Source organism: Podarcis vaucheri (genome assembly GCF_965113315.1).
Source record: "Podarcis vaucheri genome assembly, chromosome: 6".
Lineage (NCBI taxonomy): Eukaryota > Metazoa > Chordata > Lepidosauria > Squamata > Lacertidae > Podarcis > Podarcis vaucheri.
In genome coordinates, this window is record NC_138764.1 from 45684920 (window position 1) to 45707334 (window position 22415).

At 44.5% G+C, this 22415-nt stretch overlaps 1 protein-coding gene across 7 annotated transcripts in view; it reads right to left on the reverse strand.

The window, feature by feature from the left end:
- Nucleotides 1-10599: 10599 nt before the first annotated feature.
- The window catches only part of PATJ (PATJ crumbs cell polarity complex component), a 165917-nt gene continuing 154101 nt past the window's right edge, over nt 10600-22415 (reverse strand). For 6 of the 7 annotated variants that reach the window (XM_082228720.1, XM_082228718.1, XM_082228719.1 and 3 more), the window contains 3 exons: nt 19892-19995; nt 14988-15111; nt 10600-12704 (listed from right to left, as the gene is read on the reverse strand). In XM_082228720.1, the coding sequence (XP_082084846.1) occupies nt 12558-12704; nt 14988-15111; nt 19892-19995 (375 nt within the window). In that variant the 3' untranslated portion in view covers nt 10600-12557. The remainder of the gene's footprint in view (nt 12705-14987; nt 15112-19891; nt 19996-22415) is intronic. The other variant, XM_082228721.1, reaches the window with a different exon arrangement.

Below are 22415 nucleotides of genomic sequence, written 5' to 3' on the forward strand. Positions count from 1 at the left end.
TTCGTCTTGCAGTTTTTTCGTCTTGCGATGCATGGTTTCCCATAGGAATGCATTGAAAATCAATTAATGCGTTCCTAGGGAAACCGCCTTCAGACCAGGTCCGGGAACAGTCTGTCCCCGGACCTCTTCTGAAGGCTGGGGGGGAGGGCTTTTCTTCCCACCCCCAGCATTTTAAAAAAACCCGGGACAGCGGAGGACTTCTCCGCTGTCCGGGCAATCTTAAAATGCTGGCGGGCGGCATTTTAAAATCGCCCCGGGACAGCGGAGGACTTCTCCGCTGTCCGGGGCGATTTAAAAGCCCCTGGGAAGGCAGGCAGGGTGGACAAAGACTTTTGCCCCCCGCCCGCCTTCAGAAGGTGTTCCCGCCCCCCCGCCCGGCTTCGCAGCAGCTCTACGAAGCCCGGCGGTGGGGCAGGTGTTCCCGCCCCCCCATCCCGCTTCAGAGCAGCGTTCCGAAGCGGGGTGGCTGGGGCAGGTGTTCCCGCCCCCCCCCCGCCCGGCTTCGCAGCACCTGCGGTGGGGCAGGTGTTCCCGCCCCCCCACCCCGCTTTGGAGCAGCGTTCCGAAGCGGGGTGGCTGGGGCAGGTGTTCCTGCCCCCCCGCCCGGCTTCGCAGCAGCGCTACGAAGCCCGGCGGCTGGGGCAGGTGTTCCCGCCCCCCCACCCGGCTTCGGAGCACCGTTCTGAAGCGGGGCGGTGGGGGAAGGTGTTCCCGCCCCCCCGCCCCGCTTCGGAGCACCGTTCTGAAGCGGGGCGGTGGGGGAAGGTGTTCCCGCCCCCCGCCCCGCTTCGGAGCACCGGGAGATCGCTTCTCCCCACCGCCCTTTGCTTCAAAAGAGATCCTCTTTTGAAGCAAGGGGCGGTGGGGAGAACCGATCTCCCCGCAACCGCTTGCTTCAAAAGAGGTCCGGGGGCAGCGGGAAGCTCTTTTGAAGCAAGGGGCAGTGGGGAGAAGCGATCTCCCTGCCGCCCCTTGCTTCAAAAGAGAAGACCCGCTGTCCCCGGGGCAAGCTTCGTTTTGCGAAGCAAGCCCATAGGGAAATTCGTCTTGCGAGGCAACTCAAAAACGAAAAAACCTTTCGTTTTGCGAGTTTTTCGTCTCGCGAGGCGTTCGTCTTGCGGGGTACCACTGTACCTTATCCAGACATTAAACAGTGATTTCCTGACAATATGGTTTCTAAATGCCTTATGTCCTTTAACCTTGCCATACCAAAGATATGCATGCTACCCAAATACATTGTCATACCCTTCAAGGTCCAACACATCCGTGTTCTCAAGAAGCAGCCATTCCTTCAGCCAGCAAAAAGCTGCTGACTCATAGTAAAGTTTTAAGTCTGGCAGGGCAAACCCCCCTCTGTCTTTAGCATCTGTTAAAATTTTAAATTTTATTCTGGGCTTTTTGCCCTGCCAGACAAATCTTGATATGTCTCTTTGCCACTTCTTGAAACAATCCATTTTATCAATGATTTGCAGTGATTGGAATAAAAATAACATCCTCGGCAATACATTCATCTTAATGACAGCAATTCGACCCAGCAAGGAAAGCTTCAAATTTGTCCAAATTTCTAAATCCTTTTTCACCTCTGACCAACATTTCTCATAATTGTCTTTAAACAAATTCACATTCTTGGATGTCATATTCACCCCCAAATATTTAACCTTCTTTACCAATGTTAATTCTGTCTCTTTCTGAAACCTCTCTCTCTCTATCAATGTCAATTTTTTCTCCAAAACCTTAGTTTTCATTTTGTTCAACTTAAAACCTGCCACTTAACCAAAATCCTGGATTACTTCTAATGCCCTCTTGGTGCTAGATATCGGCTCCTGTAATGTCATCACTAGATCATCTGCAAAGGCTTTAAGCTTATATTGTTTAACTCCGACCTGAATACCTTGAATCATTTGGTCCCTTCTAATCATATTCAGCAAAACCTCCAGGACCGAGATAAAAAGCAATGGGGAAATTGGGCAACCTTGTCGTGTCCCTTTCTCAATTTTAAACTCTTCTGTAACCATGTTATTTACTATCCATTTAGCTTTTTGTTCAGAGTATATCACACCTATACCATTTTCAAAATTCTGGCCAACCCCCATCCCATGAAGATTTTTCTTCATAAAACTCCAGGAAATGTTGTCAAAGGTTGGATAGCTCAGTTGGCAAGAGCATGGCTTTCTCCGCGTCTACAAAAATCAAAACTGCTTTTGTGTTAATGTTGACCTGCAGCTTTTCTAAAATGTCAATTATATTCCTTGTATTGTCCGATAAGTGTCTTCCAGGAAGAAAGCCAGCCTGGTCTTTATGTATCACTTCTGCCAAAACTTTTTTCAATATTCTAGCCAAAATGTCTGCAAATATTTTGTAATCCACATTAAGTAGGGATATGGGGCGGTAGTTCTTTAGATGTGTCTTTTCCATCTCAGTTTTCGGTATAAGTGTGATGTAAGCTTCTTTCCACGTTTCTGGTGCCTTTTTCCCTTCCATAATTTCATTACAAACCTCCTTCAAAGGTTGGATTAGATAATCTTTTAAAATTCTGTAGTACTTGGAGGTTAATCCATCAGGCCCTGGAGATTTGCCCAATTGCATATTCTGAATCGCGCCTTCCACCTCTTGTTCAGATATTTTAGAGTTCAATAAAACTTTATTTTCCTGTGAAATTTTTTGTAATCCATTTGATTTCAGAAATTGGTCAATTTCCGACTCAGTATGCGGCCCTTGTGTGTAGAGTTGTTTAAAATATCTCTGGAAGCAGCTTCTAATCGCCTGTGGTTTCTGTATATTCTTTCCATCGACTTCAAGATTAGTGACTGTATTTAGTTTTTGTCTCTTCTTCAACTGCCATGCTAATAACTTTCCACATTTATTGGCTGATTTGAAAGTCTTTTGTCTCATCTGTTTAACTTTCCATTCAATGTCCTGATTTATCATTTTCATATACTGTACTTGATATAACTTAATTTCTCTCAAAATCTCTTGAGATTTTGGTTTAAGTCTCAATTTTTTCTCTCCTTCCCTTATTTTCTCCAGGATCTTCTCCTTTTTCTCATTTTGAGTTTTCCTTTTTATTGCATTTTGTTGTATCAAAAACCCTCTCATTAGGGCTTTGCTTGCGTCCCAGATTGTTCTTTTTTCCACTGTGGTCTTCAAATTTATCTCGAAATAGCCTTTTATAGTTTTTTGGGCCTTCTTGATAATTTCTGAATCTCTAAACAAGGCGTCGTTCATCCTCCATCTGAAGGAACCAGTCAATGTTGGTTTCATTTCCATCTTCACAGGGTTATGGTCGGAGCAAGTTTTTGGGCAGATTTCCACTTTTTGAATCTTGGGAGCCATTCCTGTAGTTATCCAGATTTGGTCAATCCTTGTCCAGGTCTTTTGGGCTTCAGAAAAGAATGTCCCCTCTTTACCTAGGGGGTTCTTAGTTCTCCAAATGTCAATTAAGTCCATATTGTCTGTCAATTCAAAAAAGGTTTTCGGTAGTCTTCCATCTTTTGTCACCACTATTAGACAAGTACTAATAAATAATGTAAAGGACCCCTGGATGGTTAAATCTAGTCAAAGGCGACTATGGGGTAGCGGTGTTCATCTTGCTTTTCAGTCCGAGGGAGTTGGTGTTGGTCCACTTACAGCTTTCTGGGTCATGTGGCCAGCATGACTAAACCACTACTGGCGCACAGAGTACCGTGACAGAAACCAGAGCACATTAAATGCCATTTACATTTCCGCCACAGTGGTACCTATTTATCTACTTGCACTGACATGGTTTTGAACTGCTAGATTGGCAGGAGCTGAGACAGAGCAATGGGAGCTTGCCCTGTTGCACAGATTCGAACTGCTGACCTTCTGATTGGCAAGCCCAAGAGGTTCAGTGGTTTAGACCACAGCACCACCCACATCCTAATAATAATAATAACAATGTTTGTGGGATGTATCCAGCCTGCATATGAGCCACTCTTGCTTATTGAATTAATGTAATATTATTCATTTATTCATTCATTTAAAATGGTCATATACTGATCTTTACAAAAACTGAATTGAAGGCCAAAGCAGCAGCTGTTATGCAGGGGTAATGACAGCTGAAAAGGTGGGATGCTTCTAGTTACTGCCCAAACCTGATACCATATTAGTCAATAAAAGCACATCAGCTGCTAGTCACAAAATGTCTGTTGGGTCATGGCTGATATTAAGGAGGTACTTGAGGTACCTAGAGGTAAGGAGACTGAAGCTCACTTCATTGTTTTCTAAGAGCCTCTGCTCTGTACTGAATAAATTCAATGCACAAATTTTCATAATGGATACCTGGCACTAGAGGGCACCAAACATACAAGACCTATACCAGTTCACTGATTATGCCACTTTTTGTATATTACTGAAACAATTCTTTCCTCCAATTAGATATTTGTGGGAAACCTAGTGACTTCAGGCAACACTTGCTGCTCTTGAATATAATCCTAAAATAATTTTAAGTGCATCCATCCTATGGCTGCAATACATCTGGAGTTTCCCAGACACATCTGGGAATCGGGCTGAAAAATGGCATCCGGGTGGATTTTTGCTAAATTGACAGAATGTCCGTAAAACCCAGACATATGACAAGTAGGGCCATTTAAAGCATTAAAAATGCTTTAAAAATCCCCCCAAACTTTAACTTTGGGGGGAGATATTACCAGAAAAAGCTCAACAAGGAGGAACGCGTGAAAGAGGGAGTGAAGAGGGGGCAGGGGAGCAAGGAGCGCTGAGACACACCTTGTGGGGGCAGCTGTTGCCTCCCTCTCCACTTGGGAGGGCAAGTGCCACTTCTTGTCTGTGAGACAAAGCCAGAGGCTCCTTCGTCTGCCGACCCCACTCCTCTCACTCGGTGCATTGGGTTTTAGTGCCAGACACCTCCACACAGCACCAGGCTATCACCCTCTTGGCCAGGGGTCGCTCCTTCTTCTCTGAGGAAGGGCACCAGGCGTTTTCCCTTGCTTTGCCCCGTTGGCACCGTGGGACATTTGTGTTTTCACCCTCTGACCCATTTTCAGCTGCAGAGGAGAAGGGAGACTCCCTCCATCACCTGTCAGAGAGCTCCTTGTGGTCAACTGCCACTGCGGCAATGTGAGGCAGCCAGGGCTGGATTTAGGTTTGATGAGGCCCTAAGCTACTGAAGGTAATAGGGCCCTTTATATGTCCAGCTGTCCTTTGTCAACAACTAATTGTCACTGTTTTTTGTGTTCAATATATGCTATATGGTAATTTATGGACCTAATTGGTATCTAAAGCCATTTGCACATGTTGCCACACAACCAGTCCATGCAGAATGTAGGCAACCTTTATATAGAAATGAGCAAACCAGTGATATTTTAGGGAGCAGGCTAGCAGGCGGAGCACGTTACTCACATCATAGGAGCCTACACAACACAAAACACTGTTGCTATATGTAGGTTTTTATTTGTTTTTTAGAAATGTACATCCAGTTTTTTCCTTTAATTTTTTGGGGGGCCGCCAAGAGAGTGGGGCCCTAAGCTATAGTTCGATTAGGCAGCCCTTGTGGAGTCCTGCTCCTGTGTGCTGCTCTGGCAGATGCGCCAGGGGTAGGGGGTGGTTTGAGGTGGCCCCCGATTTATTTTCATCACTGCATCCGCGGCCAAGACGGCATTGGTGAGAGTCCTTTTTTCTTCACTTGCCACCTTGGTCCTAAAGGATTGACTGGTCGAAGAGCTTGCCTTTTGCGTGGTTGCCTTGGGGGACTGGCAATATGGAAATATGGCCACCGTAATCTGTCCACATGGAACTTGCAAACCTCCAACACTTTAATTGTAAAGCAATGGGCTTATTGGCAGGGTTCCTGGCAGCGGTGATTATATTTGATTTGCCAGTAAAGAAATATATCTTTCCAAGACCATTTTGCGCTGCAATAATAATATATTCACTTTTTACCTGCTTTCCAAGATAGAGAGGATAGACCCGCAGAGAACATTAATGGCTCATAACCGGAGAGTTATGGGTAGATTTCCTGCTTATCTGGCAAGAATGCGAAAGCACAGAGCTATAAAGACAGATAAAATTGTCTCAGCTGAGCATGCTCTTCCAACTCAATTTCATAGAATAAGATTGCTTTAACAATAAGAAGTTGAAGATAATAGAGAAGTCGTCCCACTTTGTGATCTTAAAGAGAGGTAGGTCAATGTGGAAAATATCTCTGAGGGTGTGTTTTTGAAGCAGGAACTCAGCTTGGAGAGCCTATGATATGCCCCTCCAATGGCACCGAGTCTCCCTTTGATATAAACTTGGGGCTTGCAACGCAAGCTTCAGCTTCTGAAGCCACATAGTGGAAATAATTGCTTCTTGGCAATGAAATTCTTGCCACCCTCCTTATCTTTTCTTGATTTGTATTGTTCCGTTCCTTCTATCAAACTGATTGTAGGTGTAGGACTTGTAAGGCTGTAGGAAAAACAGGCACACTCTTAGCTACCCCCCCCCCGTTCAGTCAGCAGAAGGCCAAGAGCACAGGGCGAGTAGCAATTTCACCAGCTCATACAAATATTTTGTTTTCCTGCAAAAGCAGCTCCAAAAGCCAACATAAGGATATGGATAGCTGGAACATATGCTATATAGGTGTGACTGTTGAAAGAGCATGCCAGTGTCACTCTAAAGGGCAGCCCCACTTGGTCACATGAACAGCGGTTTAGCACTTGAAAAATGAATTTTAAAATGGGCACTGGTGGTTCCTGCTGCTCAGAAAAACTATCCAGATTGAATGCTTTTAACATTATACACCTGGTCTCTGAGATATTTCAGCAGGCAGAAGTTCCTTGAGGGGGGGGGGGGCGATGCTTATTACCTAATGATTATTACCCAGTTTTCTGAGTACATGTTCTGGAAGTTGGGCAATAGGGGCAGTACAGGATTCCTTTTGGTGTACCGACCTCCCTGCTGCGCCAAGGATTCCCTGCCCGAGCTGCTTCAGGTTGTGGCGGATGTTCTCCTGGAGACACCTAGCTTGGTTGTCTTAGGGGATTTTAACATCCATGCCAACACGACCTTACAAGGGGCCGCTCGGGACTTCGTGGAAAGCATGGCCTCCATGGGGCTGTCCCATGGCCCAACCCATAGCCACGGACATGCCTTGGACCTGGTGTTTACCTCTATGGATGTTGGTGATCTGACACTAAGAAAAAGTGAAACGAAAGAAGTGCCATGGTCAGATCACTTCCTGGTGCAACTGGACTTCTCTGCGACCCATCCCCTCTGCAGGGAGGTGGGACCAATTCGGATGGTCCGCCCTGCCACTTAATGGATCCAAATGGTTTCCAGAGAGTGGTAGGGGATGCTTTATCCCATGTTGATGGCCTTTCAGCTGATTCCCTGGTGGCCCGCTGGAATGTGGAGTTAACCAGGGCTATTGACTGTTTGGCTCCGAAGCGCCCTCTCTGATTGCATGGAGCCTGGACAACCCCGTGGTTTTCCACGGATCTGAGGGCAATGAAACAATCGTTGAGACGGCTAGAGCGCCGGTGGCGAATGACCCATTCTGAAGCTGACCGGACACAGGTTAGAGCTCAACGTCGAGCCTACCAAGTGGCGATAGCGATGGCGAAGAAGAATTTCTTCACCTCTATTGCATCTGCAGAAAACAGCAGCAGGAGACTTTTTCAGGTGGTTCACAATTTAGCGGAACCACCTGCAACATCGGGGCCCAGTACGGGCCACATGTTCTCCTGCAATGATTTTGCAAAGTTTTTTGCAGATAAAGTCGCTCAGATTCGGGAAGAAGTAGACTCCACCGTGGGAGCAGGGCCAGGGCGGGAGAGTGCTAGAGTTCTGTCTAGTCAAGTTGAGTGGGATCAATTCCAATCTGTTACCTCCGAGGATGTGGACAGGCTGCTGGGACGAGTGAAACCAACCACCTGTCTCCTGGATCCTTGCCCATCCTGCCTTATAAAAGCTAGCCGGGAAGGACTGGGCGATGGGCTTCGTGGGGTGGTGAATGCTTCCCTCCGTGAGGGAGCCTTCCCAGACCCACTGAAAGAGGCGGTTATTTAACCGCTTCTTAAAAAACCATCTTTAGATGCAGCCACAATGGCCAACTATCGCCCAGTCTCAAATCTTCCATTCCTGGGCAAGGTGATTGAGCGAGCGGTTGCCGAACAACTCCAGGCACGCCTGGAAGAAGCGGACCATTTGGATCCCTTCCAGTCGGGATTCAGGCCTCATCATGGGACTGAAACTGCCTTGGTCGCACTGGTTGATGATCTCCGGCGGGCTAGGGACAAAGGTGAGAGCTGTTTCCTAGTTCTGCTGGATCTCTCAGCGGCGTTTGATACCATCGACCATAGCATCCTTCTGGACCGTCTTGAGGTGCTGGGAGCTAGGGGCACTGTTATACAGTGGTTCCGCTCCTTCCTCCTGGGCCATGTTCAGAAAGTGGTGGTGGGGGATGAGTGTTCAGACCCCCGGGCTCTCACTTGTGGGGTGCCTCAGGGTTCTGTCCTCTCCCCCATGCTTTTCAACATTTACATGTGGCCGCTGGGAGAGATCATCAGGAGGTTTGGGCTGGGTGTTCATCAGTATGCGGATGATACCCAGCTCTACCTCTCTTTTAAATCAGAACCAGTGAAGGCGGTGAAGGTCCTGCGTGAGTGTCTGGAGGCGGTTGGAGGATGGATGGCGGCTAACAGATTGAGGTTGAATCCTGACAAGACAGAAGTACTGTTTTGGGGGGACAGGAGGTGGACAGGTGTGGAGGATTCCCTGGTCCTGAATGGGGTAACTGTGCCCCTGAAGGACCAGGTGCGCAGCCTGGGAGTCATTTTGGACTCACAGCTGTCCATGGAGGCACAGGTCAGATCTGTGTCCAGGGCAGCTGTTTACCAGCTCCATCTGGTACGTAGGCTGAGACCCTATCTGCCTGCGGACTGTCTCGCCAGAGTGGTGCATGCTCTGGTTATCTCCCGCTTGGACTACTGCAATGTGGGGCTACCTTTGAAGGTGACTCGGAAACTACAACTAATCCAGAATGCGGCAGCTAGACTGGTGACTGGGGGCGGCCGCCGAGACCACATAACACCGGTCTTGAAAGACCTACATTGGCTCCCAGTACGTTTCCGAGCACAATTCAAAGTGTTGGTGCTGACCTTTAAAGCCCTAAACGGCCTCGGTCCAGTATACCTGAAGGAGCGTCTCCACCCCCATCATTCTGCCCGGACGCTGAGGTCCAGCACCGAGGGCCTTCTGGCGGTTCCCTCATTGCGAGAAGCAAAGCTACAGGGAACCAGGCAGAGGGCCTTCTCGGTAGTGGCGCCCGCCCTGTGGAACGCCCTTCCAGCAGATGTCAAAGCAATAAACAACTACCTGATATTCAGAAGACATCTTAAGGCAGCCCTGTTCAGGGAAGTTTTTAACGTGTGATATTTTACTGTATTTTTGGTTTCTATGGAAGCCGCCCAGAGTGGCTGGGGAGGCCCAGCCAGATGGGCGGGGTATAAATTATTATTATTATTATTATTATTATTATTATTATTATTATTATTATGAGTCATATTGCTGATCTTGAAATTGGCCAGAGGCCTTATTTCAACAGATTACATGCTTAATCTGTTCTGCATTAAACTGTTCCTATTGCCATTGACTGCAAGATAACATTTGCCTACAAAGCAGTTTTAGCTTTCTTCTGTTTTCAGTGTAATTTCCAAGGGTCCAGCATATGTGACTAGATATGCCCTAGAACAGATTGATAACACATTGGTATCTCGGTTTACGAACTTAATCCGTTCGGGAAGTCTGTTCTTAAACCGAGGTGCGCTTTCCCTAATGAGGCCTCCCGCCACCGGTGCCCTTCCACCTTTCGGCTTCTGTTCGTAGACCGAGGTTAAGTTCGCTAACCAGAACACTACTTCTGGTTTTGCGGAGTTCTTATACCAAGTAGTTCGTAAACAGGGCTGTTCTTAAACCGAGGTACCACTATATTCTTGCTGTGTTGAGGATGGACAATCCCATGGTGAGATTTGGGCTGAATATAGCTATCCTACTCTGCAACGGTGGGGGATCCACTGAGATGGTCTACCCTCAAAGATGGATGGATTCCTGAATGCCCTGGGGGATTTACCAGCTAATGTGGCTGGCACTCCTGTTGAGGCTCTTGTCTCACTGTGGGATGGCAAGTTATGCTGAACACGTGACATGTGACTGGCCTCACTTTCACTGTGGAGCATGTAGATCACCTTGGTATGGCAGAGACCTGCAAGCAATGAAATGGGAAAGTTGATGGCTAGATTGCAAGTGGTTTAAGGCCTGGCCAAGAGAGCATTGCTCTGACGCCCTCACAGGCCTGCTATAACAACTTGATACAATATTGTTTTTAATCTTGTGTTTTAATGCTATAACCCACCCTGGGACCTTAGTGTGAAGTGCGGGTAACAAGTAAAAAAAAATAACAACTTAGCAAGGGACAAAATTGCTAAGAATCAACAGTCCTTAGCCCATGCTCCCAAATGATACTCATTTTTAAGCGTTAGTTCCAGGAAAAATGTCATTTGGGATGTATCTTTTCTCTTCTAAGATAAAGTTAGGCTTCTGTGCATTGGTGCAATATTGACTCTGCTCCAGTATTCCTCCAACTTTTTGCAAGTGAATTTTATTTCAAATCTTTGGAAGTCGTAAAACATTTTATTTTACTGCCATACATAAATGAACTATATGTTTTGTTACCTCCCGCCCATATCGCAGAAATCAGCATTATTAAACAAACCAAAAGCCCATATACTAAAAAAGAAGAAGCATAATGCAGGCTTCATTAAAAGAATTGAGGCACAATCCATTGGGAGGTTTTCCTGCCTTAAGCCCTGCCCACACCATGTTCAGACAGTTCCCATTCATCTCAACGGGGCTCAAAGCAAGGAGACCTTCCTAGCAGATTGTGCCTTTTTATCTTTTACATATAGCACTTACTTCCCTACCAGCTCAGTTGCAGGCTGCAATGCAGTTTTTGGCAGTACTATATGTGGCACACAGAAGAGTGCAAATCACAAGCAGCAATCATGTGATCTCTGCCTTGAGCCACAGGGAGTGCAAAATATCTCAGTTATAGAAGCTCATCATTCTTTATATCAGAAACATATGCATAAAAGGGCAAAAGCTGGGGTCAAATTCAAAAGAATGGTTGGGAACTGTCAAATTACACATTTTGGGTCAAAACTAAACTAGAACGATCAACAGATTTTGGTCACAATCCTTAAACAAGTCTAAAATGCTTTTTCAAGTTTAATTATGGGTGTGCAGTGTGAACTTCAGCATATGTTATCAAGCAGAATGCCTCCAGCCTTTAAAGGGTTCTTCAGTTTTCTTCCTGGGACATTTTCTTAGCATTTCTTAGAAATATTACTAGCATTAATCTGCACACTGATGTGTAGAAATCCTTTAAAATCTTCTTCCAGGCACTATTCAAGGAACACCCATGAAAGTATTCCAGTAGCTTAAAGCACTTTGTGATTAGCTATATCCAAACATAGCACATAAAACAAAGACAATAATCTTAACGAGACAAAATCACCTTTTCTTTGATTACTGTGTCACCTTTGACCAATTTAGCACATATACAATCAACATGAATGTTATTGCATTCTAATTGTATCATACAGTTTACATACATTCTACAGAAATTGCAGGCTTTAGATAGAAAATTGTCACTTTGTTTACTGACGACAATGACATTGTACTACATAAATTTAACTTGAGCCACCAGGTTTCTTTTGCTATATTGTCATTATAAATAATACGTAGCCCTATTTCAAGTTAAGGTGCTTCCTTCTGCCTCTGTGCAATTAAGCTTTATACTGTACAAACCATCCCTATCACTGAACCAGCTCCCTCGAGACAGCCCCTTCAAAAGGCTCATGCCAATCCATCTCAATAATTTTTGGGAGCCAGCCTTTAAAACAATGGCACACACAAACTAAGGAGAGGCTGAAATTGACTTGTCATGATTGCCACTAACTTACAAATATCTATCCAGAGAGATTAGACAGGGAGGGTTGACATTTCATGATTAGAACACAGTTTACAATTAATTTCCCATGGGAGAATCTGATATTTCATCATTTAGAACAGCAGTAATTGAATTACATTTTTAATGTTTTCTGGAATGGCTGAAAAAAAAGAAGAATGAACGTAAAGTAAACCATGAATGAAATGAAAAGCCACTCTGTAGTTATCTCTGTGCATGAGATGGGATCCAACAATAAGCTAATTTCTTTCTTGTGTATAAGCTAATTTTTGTTTCAGTGACTTTACTTCCTATTGGTTGATGGCAGTTCTGGGCAAAGCAGGAGCCAGGAAGCACATTCAAAGGAAACCAGGGATGAATGGGGGTGGGTGGACTTAAGGATTTCACAATTAGTTTCAATGACTAGGCAAAACGAACATATACAATGGATGTAAACAGCACAGGCGACATGATTAATGGTGTGCTAAATTTAGACAGAGTTGGGTTTTCATCCCACACAGGATTGTTTTATAGCAGCTCTAGCAATGCTCAGAAATAAATTGCATCCAGCCCAGATTGAATTTGCAGCAAAATCTCATGACAACACTGTTAGTGTTACAGTCCCTTTCTGGCGCTTCAGAATTGCTACAGCTTGCTCATGAGTCACGCCTTCCAGAGTCTCTCCATTAACTGCTAAAATCTGATCACCACGCTTCAGTCTGCTGTCACCTGCAGCTGCTCCCTGAAAAGAAAAAAAACAGAAATGGCACATCAGAGGCCAAGCAATTTGAAGGGGCTTAATTAAAGAAGAATAAAAAGAGACATACACAAACCACCCTCAACGGTGACATTCCATTAACATTATTAATGCTTCTTGGAGCATTTGTGGCCATTAACGCTTCAAACACTTCACAGATGATGAGGAAAAGGGGTGGAGAGAAGATTCTGCTCTAGACCAGACTGCCCCCACCTCCAAGATTAGGCGTGTCGATAGTACTCCCTGCCATTTTTGTTCTTTTTTGATAAAACCAAACAGAACCAGATCAAATCAACTGAATACTGATTACTGACTGTAATAGAGATTGAAGAGGAAATCAAGTGCACATGTAGGTGTATGTGTCCCATATGCCATCAATGGTATAGAGGCACACATTAATTGCTCCAGACCTGGTTGGCTGCCAACTGGGCCATGCAGTGTTTGGAAATGAGATCTTTCCAGAAGGCCTGATGCAGTTCTGGGAGCCTCTCACTGTGTGGGCTAGTTCTTGCATATTGCATAAACGAGTACCAAGTTTCCATAAAGTTGTCCTTTTGAGATTCACACCCCGCATCTTGTGCTGCTGAATTAGCTTTCCAGAGATTGCTATCGGCCACACAGTGGCTAGCCATCTGCTTTTAGGGAAGGGTGAGGAAGACTTCCTTTGTTGCACTATTACTCAGCAGGCTGCTGTTAGCAGAAGCACCACTTTTCAAAAGATGTGTACTGATAGCCCACATAAGAACTCTGGAAGGAATAAGTCATGCATCATAAGATAAAGATTTGCACACACGGCTTCAAATCACAGACACACAGCTTGTTGAAAATGTGAACTGATGATGTAAAATTGTCCCACTTTTTTTTAAAACTAACACAATGCTGGCCAAGTAGGTCAGTGTTGCCAGCTTTGCAAGATGAGATAACTGATGTATACTATTTGTGTCAGTTGCTGGGTGAATTGCTGAGTTGCTAGGTCACAACAGGAGTCCCCCTCAAACATAGCATTCCAGGTGGCCATGGCAGGACTCCTGATTTTTTTAATTAATTAATGTGTAAACGAAGTACCTGAAGCTGTGCTAACCAGATTGCAAATAGTGTTCCATTTTCTAATACTCCCCTTTTAAGTTTTTTCTTTCTTAAAAAAAACTGATTGTGGGCATTTTTATATGTTCTCAGCTCTCCAATATTCCACATGCCTGTCCGTTTATAATTTCTTGACAGAGACATCTTTTTTTTAAATGTCTGTTTCGCATTTCAGATTCTGCACATCTAAGCAAACATTGAAACAAGATATGCACAACAGGCTGTGCATAAAATTTGATGCAACCTTGTCATATAATGCCCAAAACTGTTCAGTTGGGAGTAAGAAACATGAAAATACGGAAAATAATGCAATCAACAAAGAATATGATGCACCAGATCAACAAAGAGTAAAACACCCAGAAACAGGTACGTGAACACTTATTCGAATCTTTAAGTTGGAGAGGAACAAAGGATACACCTGATACCAGAGGTATCATGGTGAACTAGGAGTGACGATAAATGCACGGCTGCAATTAAAATGCATGGCTTTGAAAAATCAAAATAGCAGCTGTGTAAACTTCTCTCCTGGTAACAGTAGCTCAGGAAGGGATTTGCACTGGTACCAGAGTTAAGCCTCCCTTTCCCATGCGCTGAGATCTCAATTCTGATCAGCTCCTCCCCACAGCTGCTATTTAAAAAAAACTTGACATGTTATCACACATTAATTGCGAATTGGACCTCAGGCTGGTGCTTTTAAAGGGGCCTTCAGCATCTAACTTAGGAAAATGACTTGTCGTCATTCCAAAAATGAGAGCTTGAGAGCCCAACACCTTTCTGATGTAATAGAAGCTGAACTTTAAGGATGACTGTAAACACACCTTACATTTCAAGAACCTTTCCTGCTAAGAACTGTACGTTGTTAAGGGTGGGGAGTGGGCTGTAGCTCTGTGAGAGCTAAACTATGGTTCTCAGGACTCTTGGAGGAGGGTATGTGCTTTAAATGTATGGTGTGTACACAGCTGATGACATCCATTCACCTAGTCAATAGACAACTTTCAAAATTTTTTAGCAACAGCCTGCTGGGGGTGTAGTTCCAATTTTCCAAGATATGGAAACTCACAGACTGCCCCCCACGTTCCCCAATCAAAGAGTGGCTTTGATCAAATTAAAATGAAATTAGTTGTTACAAATGTATTTTGAAGCAGCGAAGATACATGCATAGGTTCATCTTTTCTTGTCGATTACCTTTGCAAAAATGGTCTTGACATAAATAGGGAGGTCTCCATGGGGACTTCCATAGCCCCCTACAATACTAAATCCCAATCCATCTGAGCCTTTCTCCAACACAATAATCTTAGGCTGAGGTGATCTGGAAAACACAGCAAATGCCACTTAAAACAGAGCTTATTTAATAAGTGGAAAGGTAACCTAATTGAAACGGCTGCACACACTGTCAGATCAATGGTGTGTATTGATCTAGTTGGCAGTAGCTCTACAGGGTATCAGGCAGAAGAGCCTTTCCAAGCACTGATATTGGAAAGGCCAAGGTCTGAAATTCAGATCTTGTGTACACAAAGGATACGCTCCACCACTGAGCTACTGGGCTTTCTCACGAATTAGCTATGTGAGACTAGTGCTGGCTCTAGGTTTTTGAAGGACCTTTGTAAATATGTCCTCAGTGAGACCCCTCCTTCTCACTGATGGCAATACTGTCCAATCCTTTGCACTACACTTTCCCTCTGGGCCTAATCCTCTCAACTTCCCAAAGTTCCACTCTAACAAAGGCATGTGAAGGATACTGGTCTATCTCCTCAGTCTTCTCACTGCTTACATGCTGTGAGGGGGCAAATAAACAGACAATGACATCAAGGAGGCTGAGGAGGTTGACACTGGGTTCCTTGCTGGAGAAAATAATAATAATAATAATAATAATAATAATAATAATAATAATAGTAAATTTATACCCCACCCATCTTGCTGAGTTTCCCTCAGGAAGTGCCCAATGATGGCCCTGTGTTGACCTATAATAGAGCTGTTAAGGTTTCCTCCACCTCTGACTCTATATGCTTTTGTCAGCAGCATAAGAGGTAGGCATTGGCCAGTTGAACTTTTTCTCATCAGTGAAAACTAGAAAATGTTGAACTTTTTCTCATCAGTGAAAACTAGAAAATGTTTAACTACTGATGTTTTTAGCTGTTCACAGAGGAGAACCATGGCATGAAGAAAGCTCACAAAAAGTTGGCAACACTACGATAGCAGGAGTGCATAAGTGATTTGCTTTGCTTGAGGCATGTACTTTTCAAAACAATTATATCTAGCAGAAACCTGTGCTCTGCTTACAGCAGGCAAGGACTAACCTATAGATTGTTGAATGGTATTGAAGTGAATTGCTACTCAGAAGATCCAGGCTGGAAGGAAAGTGGTTGTATGAAAGATGTTTGTGGCCCTGTGATTCCACAGTATATGTATTTTAAAATGAAGCTCACTATCTAAGAAGTGAAGCTACTAATGATGGCAGCTACAGATGAGAGAAGACAGTCCCAATATTTGTTTAACCACGACCAATGTGGAAGAGAATAATACCAGGGCAGCCCCCTTTGGAGAGGAGCTCAGCAAACCGCAAATCTTGAAGTTTTGAGATGTGCATCTGACTTGCAATGGAACCAACAGCAGAAATGAGCCCCCCCCCCCCGTTAAGGAAATAGATAAAACACCAATTGCTGAATTGGAATGTTTACAAGAAGACTGGGGAGTCATTTGATAAGAAATAACCCAGCACCATTCAATGAAACAGATGCAAAGAGTACCGTATTTTGTGCCCCATAGGACGCTCCGGCCCATAGGACACACCTAGTTTTTTTGGGGGGAAATAAAGAATTTTTTTTTTATTTCCCCCCAGGTGCGGGGCTGGAAGAACCAGGTCGGGGAACAGCGGGAAGGCGCGCTCTGCCTCCGTTGCTGTCCCCCGAGCTTGTGGGGCTGGCGATGGGGAGAAGTGCGCTGATCCCAGGACTGCAGACAGCTCTGCGCGGCCACCGGGAGTGGGGCGGGACTTCGCGCCCGGCTCCCGGTGGCCGCACAGAGCTGCGCTGATCCCGGGACTGCAGGCAGCTCTGCGTGGCCATCGGGAGCGGGGCGGGACTTCGCGCCTGGCTCCCGGTGACCGCGCAGAGCTGCGCTGAGCCGGGGACTGCAGGCAGCTCTGTGCAGCCATTGGGAGCGGGGCGGGACTTCTCGCCCGGCTCCTGGTGGCCGTGCAGAGCTGCGCTGATCCAGGGACTGCAGGCAGCTCTGCGCAACCCTTGGAGCCGGTCTCCCGAGGGTTGTGCAGAGTTTCCTGAAGCCCGGAGAGCGAGAGGCGACTGCAGGCAGCCCTGCGCGGCCATCCGGAGCTGGGTGGGACTTCACGCCCCGCTCCCGATGGCCGCGCAGAGCTGCGCTGAGGTGGGGACTGCAGGCAGCTCTGTGCAACCCTCAGAGCCGGTCTCCCGAGGGTTGCGCAGAGCTTCCTGAAGCCCGGAGAGCGAGAGGGGTCGGTGCGCACCGACCCCTCTCGCTCTCCAGGCTTCAGTGAAAGCCTGCATTCGCCCCATAGGATGCACACACATTTCCCCTTCATTTTTGGAGGGGAAAAAGTGCGTCCTATAGGGCGAAAAATACGGTAATCTGAACTTGAGTTTTGGTGACTGGTGTTATCATGAATCAAAGGGGAGAAAAGACTAAAAGTAAAGCCAAAGAGAAACTTTATGGAACATGCATCTAGAAGCTTTTTCAGGAAGAGTGGGCAAAGCTGTTCTTCATTTAATTTCTCTAAGGGCAGATCATCTGGAATTGTAGTTGTCATAACTCAGCTCAAGCGAAAACATAGCCAGATAGAAGCAGAATCAACATGACAACACATCAGTGGAGGAAACTCAGGAGGATTGGTTGTCACAAGTCAATCAGAATAATAATAATAATAAAACCCTCCAAATCTTCTGGCAGCCTGGAAGATTCACATTTGCATATTTTTGTGTTATTAGCAATTATATTCAAGACTAGCAGCTGAAAACAAAAATGTTTACATAATCTATCAAGGGAAGAGGCTGAGGACAGCCAAGCATTTCAACAAGTGCTCTTGAACAACAAAAGCACATCTAACCCTTGTTCCTAAAATAATAGAGATGGGATGTATCATTGGGTCTACTGACATACAGGCAGGATACTCCCTACCCAAGTTCTAAAAAGAGCAGCGACCCCTACCCAAAGTCTATAATAAGAAAAGGAGAATGGTACAACCCATACCATGTAGGAAATTGCATAGTTGCTTATATGCCTAATTTATAGGGCTGCTTTTAGTCATGAAGAAGGGCAAGAAGCAAGGTAGGAGACTGAGGTCCCACCCACCCACCCTGCAATGCCACTGAAAACCCCACTGATTTTCTCTTTCTCTTGCTGATATACCGTATTTTTCGCCCTATAAGACACACTTTTCCCCCTCCAAAAATGAAGGGGAAATGTGGGTGCGTCTTATGGGGCGAATGCAGACTCCTTGGCTTCAGCGATAGCAACGCGAAGCCTCCAAAGCCTGCGCTCCGGAGGCTTCGCGTTGCTTCTGCTGAAGCCAGGAGAGTCTGCTCTTTGAGGCTGGCGGTGGGGGAAAGCAGCGCTTCCCCCATCGCCACCCCCAGAGGATGGGGGGCAGCAGGAAGGTGTGTGATGCCTTCCTGCTACTCTCCAACCCTCCTTTGGGCTTTTGCGGGAGATGGGGGAATTCCCCCACCTCCCGCAAAAGCAGGCAAAAGCCACGGGCTCTTTAAAGGGGCTCCGCGGCTTCTGCTGGCTTTTCTACGAGGGGGGGGATTCCCCCCCCCTCGTAGAAAAGCCTGCAGGAGCCGCGCGCCGCTCTTGGGGGCTTTTCCCCAAGGAGGGAGAAGGGACTGACTGGCCGTTTCAGTCCCTTCTCCCTCCTGGTCGAAAAGCCCGCAGGAGTCACGCGGGGCTCCTGTGGGCTTTTGCGGGAGGTGGGGGAATTCCTCCACCTCCCGCAAAAGCAGGGAGAAGGTCTTGGAGTAGCGCACAGGCTGTGTGCAGCCTGTCCGCTGCTCCCAGAGCTGCGGGGGGGGGGGAATCACATTTTTTCCCTTGATTCCCCCCCCCCTTGAAAACTAGGTTCGTCCTATAGGGCGAAAAATACGGTACTCCTCCCCTCCACTCCTTTCACAAGGTCTAGAGATCACATGTTGTATGAAAAATTCTTCATTGTGCAATACTTATTCAGAATCACTGGATAAATACAACCCTGACATTATTCAGACTGAAAGATTTCACAAGGAAGCAGCAAAAGTAAGATGCATAAGGCAAGAGGTACATTAAGGAAAAAGACTCCCTAAGTTGAATAGAATAGAATAGAATAGAATAGAATAGAATAGATAATTTATCACGGTCAGAGACCAGCTTATAAAACACAATTGGACTCCCTAATTATTTCAATCAAATGGACAGGGTGGCATTTTACAAGGAAAACTCCAGTGCATTTGTGGATCTTGACTACAGAGAAAAGAATCATCTGCCCTTGGTATGACAATCTATTAGATTTATGCATGAAGACTGATACTGTACATGTCAAATGTAAGCCCTACTAAGTTTGATTACTTCCAAGTAAGATGGTATAGATTGTAGCATAAATATTTCATCCCACCGAATTTGGAAAATCTCACAATGTGTACAGTATTAAGCTACAATCCACCCCCCTATACAATCCATTTATATGCATCTCCATTATTTCAGACAACATGGGGGAAAACCAAGATTTAGACACCAACACCTCAAATACTTTCTGATACTCAACATACCATAACGAAATCACCCCAGCTAAACCATTCAACCAGTTTCACTAGCAGCCATACCATCTGCTGCACCTAACTAATGGCAATTTTTGACAACAGCATGGAATTCAAAATTTTGGAGTTATGGAAGCTCAAATTGTTATGGCAACTTAAAAGCCTTTTAGCTATAGAAAGCAAGGGACAAATTATGCTCAAAGTCCAAAGTAATTTGTTAAAACTGATCGCAAATCCAAATATCAATGCCGTTAAACTGAGCATTCTCAACTTCTTCAGGGCAGTGTTTTGCTTCCTCTAGAAAATTTAAGTATCAGCACAACTTACTCTGGGTCTTCAGGATGGTTTTCTGTAGGTGGGCTAAAATTAGTGCTAGCAGTCATACTCTCTAGCTGGCTGGCAATGGCACTGATGTTGGTGTCAGCTACAACCTGCAAGACAAAGTGAAAGTGACAAATCTAAACATGTATCTTAGCTAGCATATTATCAAGCAGCAAATTCTGTATTCTTAGAAAGCCACTTTTCCTAATTAAAAGGGAACTTTAACTGATGAGTGAATTGTGGAAGCACTCAAGACTGTAGCATTGTTAAAGCTAAGTGGATAAAGACATCATTTGTGCCTAGAGAGGCGGCTAATGAAAGCCATTTATATAACCTGGGACTCAGCTACATTAGTAAAGAAAAAGTGTTTTATATGTGTTATAACACTGTGACACCAGATGGCGTTGTGGAGTGCCACCTTTAGCCAACGTGATTTCCCATTATGAAGTTTACAACATGTTTTCCAGAAACACTTTTTGTTGTGTCTAGATTTAGCCCTATTCAGCTTTTCCAAAGAAAAGAAGGTATGTTTGCCCAGAAGTAAATCCCCCAAGTTAAATGAGATTTACTTCCAGTTAAGCATCTATAGGACTGCAGCCTGTATAAATGCACACATGTATGATGCTTATTTTTTTCTAGACTTGGAAGGCAAGTAGATGAACATATTAAACTCCTACCCCTTTTGCCTTACCTGTATTCATTGCAAGGATGAATTAAGCTTTTTGCACATGCTATTTTTGGACACAAAAATTAGCAAATCAAGAAGGGGCTCAATAATGCTTACCTCGAAGAAGAGGAACAGCATTAGAAAATTATCTAACTACAGGGAGCTGGGTGTCAAATGACCATTCCTACAGGAGATTGTCTTGGCCAAAAGTCCTCTGTGGGGGTTTTCTTTGCCTCCCCTCCAAATTTTACTCTTTTGCATCTGTGTTGTTTTGCTGAAGGCTGCTTCCATGAAAACTTGGATTGATTTGGCCATAAATTGAGCTACTTACCAAGTGGGGAGTAATAGGTCGGTTCATTTATAAGATGAACCAATGCAAGAATGGTGAAACATGCTCATCTCTAAAAGAAGCCAGCATGTCTTTTCACCCAATTAATATTACTGAGTCAGCTAATAAAAGGCTACATTCTCCTCTGAGTGAAGTTGGGTCATGTAAGAGAAGAAATCTAGTGGCATATTCCAGTTTTGATATCCTAACCCTCAGTGTTCTTAAAATAAATGGTCCAGATTTCAGAATCACAGTGTATTGATTAAACAGCAGATAATATTTTATATGCTTGTTCTGCCTTACTCATAAGGTAGAATAATACTATAATTTTCCAGTAGGAAGGGAAAACAGCTAAAATGCTCGTGCTTTGTGGTTTAAAACAACAGCAAAACCTGGCAGGAGGACATATCTATATTCACCCATCTGTGGCTGGCAGTAAGAGCATATCAAAGTTCAACAACCTTGCAAAAAGCTTCCCCTTATCTCATTACTACACCTGCAGACAGCTGATTAAATTAACTAGCAGCATCCAAACAGCGAGGAGGGATGAAATATTCCCCCAGGATCCTAATCTCCCATTTGCAAACAGCATTAACAAACTCCTTTGCCATCCTGCCCCAAGACATATCGACTATAAAGCTTTCCACACCAGTGGATACAATTATCTGACCTTTCATAGCCAGTGACTATGAGGTGGTTTAGCAGATAATAGAATTACTTAATGATGTGTCACTCATGATTATCAAATGATAGGATGAGTTCACTTCTGTGGTGTGGATTCATCAATGGGCAAATGAGAAGTACAGTTATTTAAAATGAAATATAACCATTTCCTAATCATCACATCCATTTTTTTGCTGATCTGTTTGGATACAGGAACGTAAACAAGACAAGTTGCACAATGACTCTTAAATGTCTTTTCTACAAAAAAAAAGATTTTTTTTGGTAGAAATTTTAATTTTAATGCATATTTAATGCAAAAATTGAAAGTGAATAAATAACAATCAATTAAAATATGTGCATTGTATTATTTTTGTAGGTCAATTATTATTAAATAAGAACCATACTGCAGGGGGCAGAGGTAGCCTTTTAAAAGATGAACAACTGAACAATCTGCTTTTCTGGAAGTGTTGATATAACAGACATGTAATGAGTAACAGACATGTCATGAGCAAGTATATTTAATCTTGCATCCCCATAGAATCTGGTTTCCTGCCATTCTAAAATAATACTGTTCTTATTTTGGGGACAGTGTAGGTATAATCACAATACTTCTGGTTGACAGCAGTAGTATGGTCATATGCCCAGCTCATGTCAGTGCTATTTTCTATTAACTTTCAAAGATGCAAACAAATGTCACTTCACTGTTTATTAACAACTATGGCATCTGCTCATAAAGTTCACCATCCAACTTCGGCTGGGATTTTTATTCTGGGCTTGTTCATGTGGTGATAATGGCGACCTCAGTTGCATTAGATTGGCTGTATCTAACAAAATTATTTTTGTTAATTTGCCAAGTTTCAATAATTTAAAAT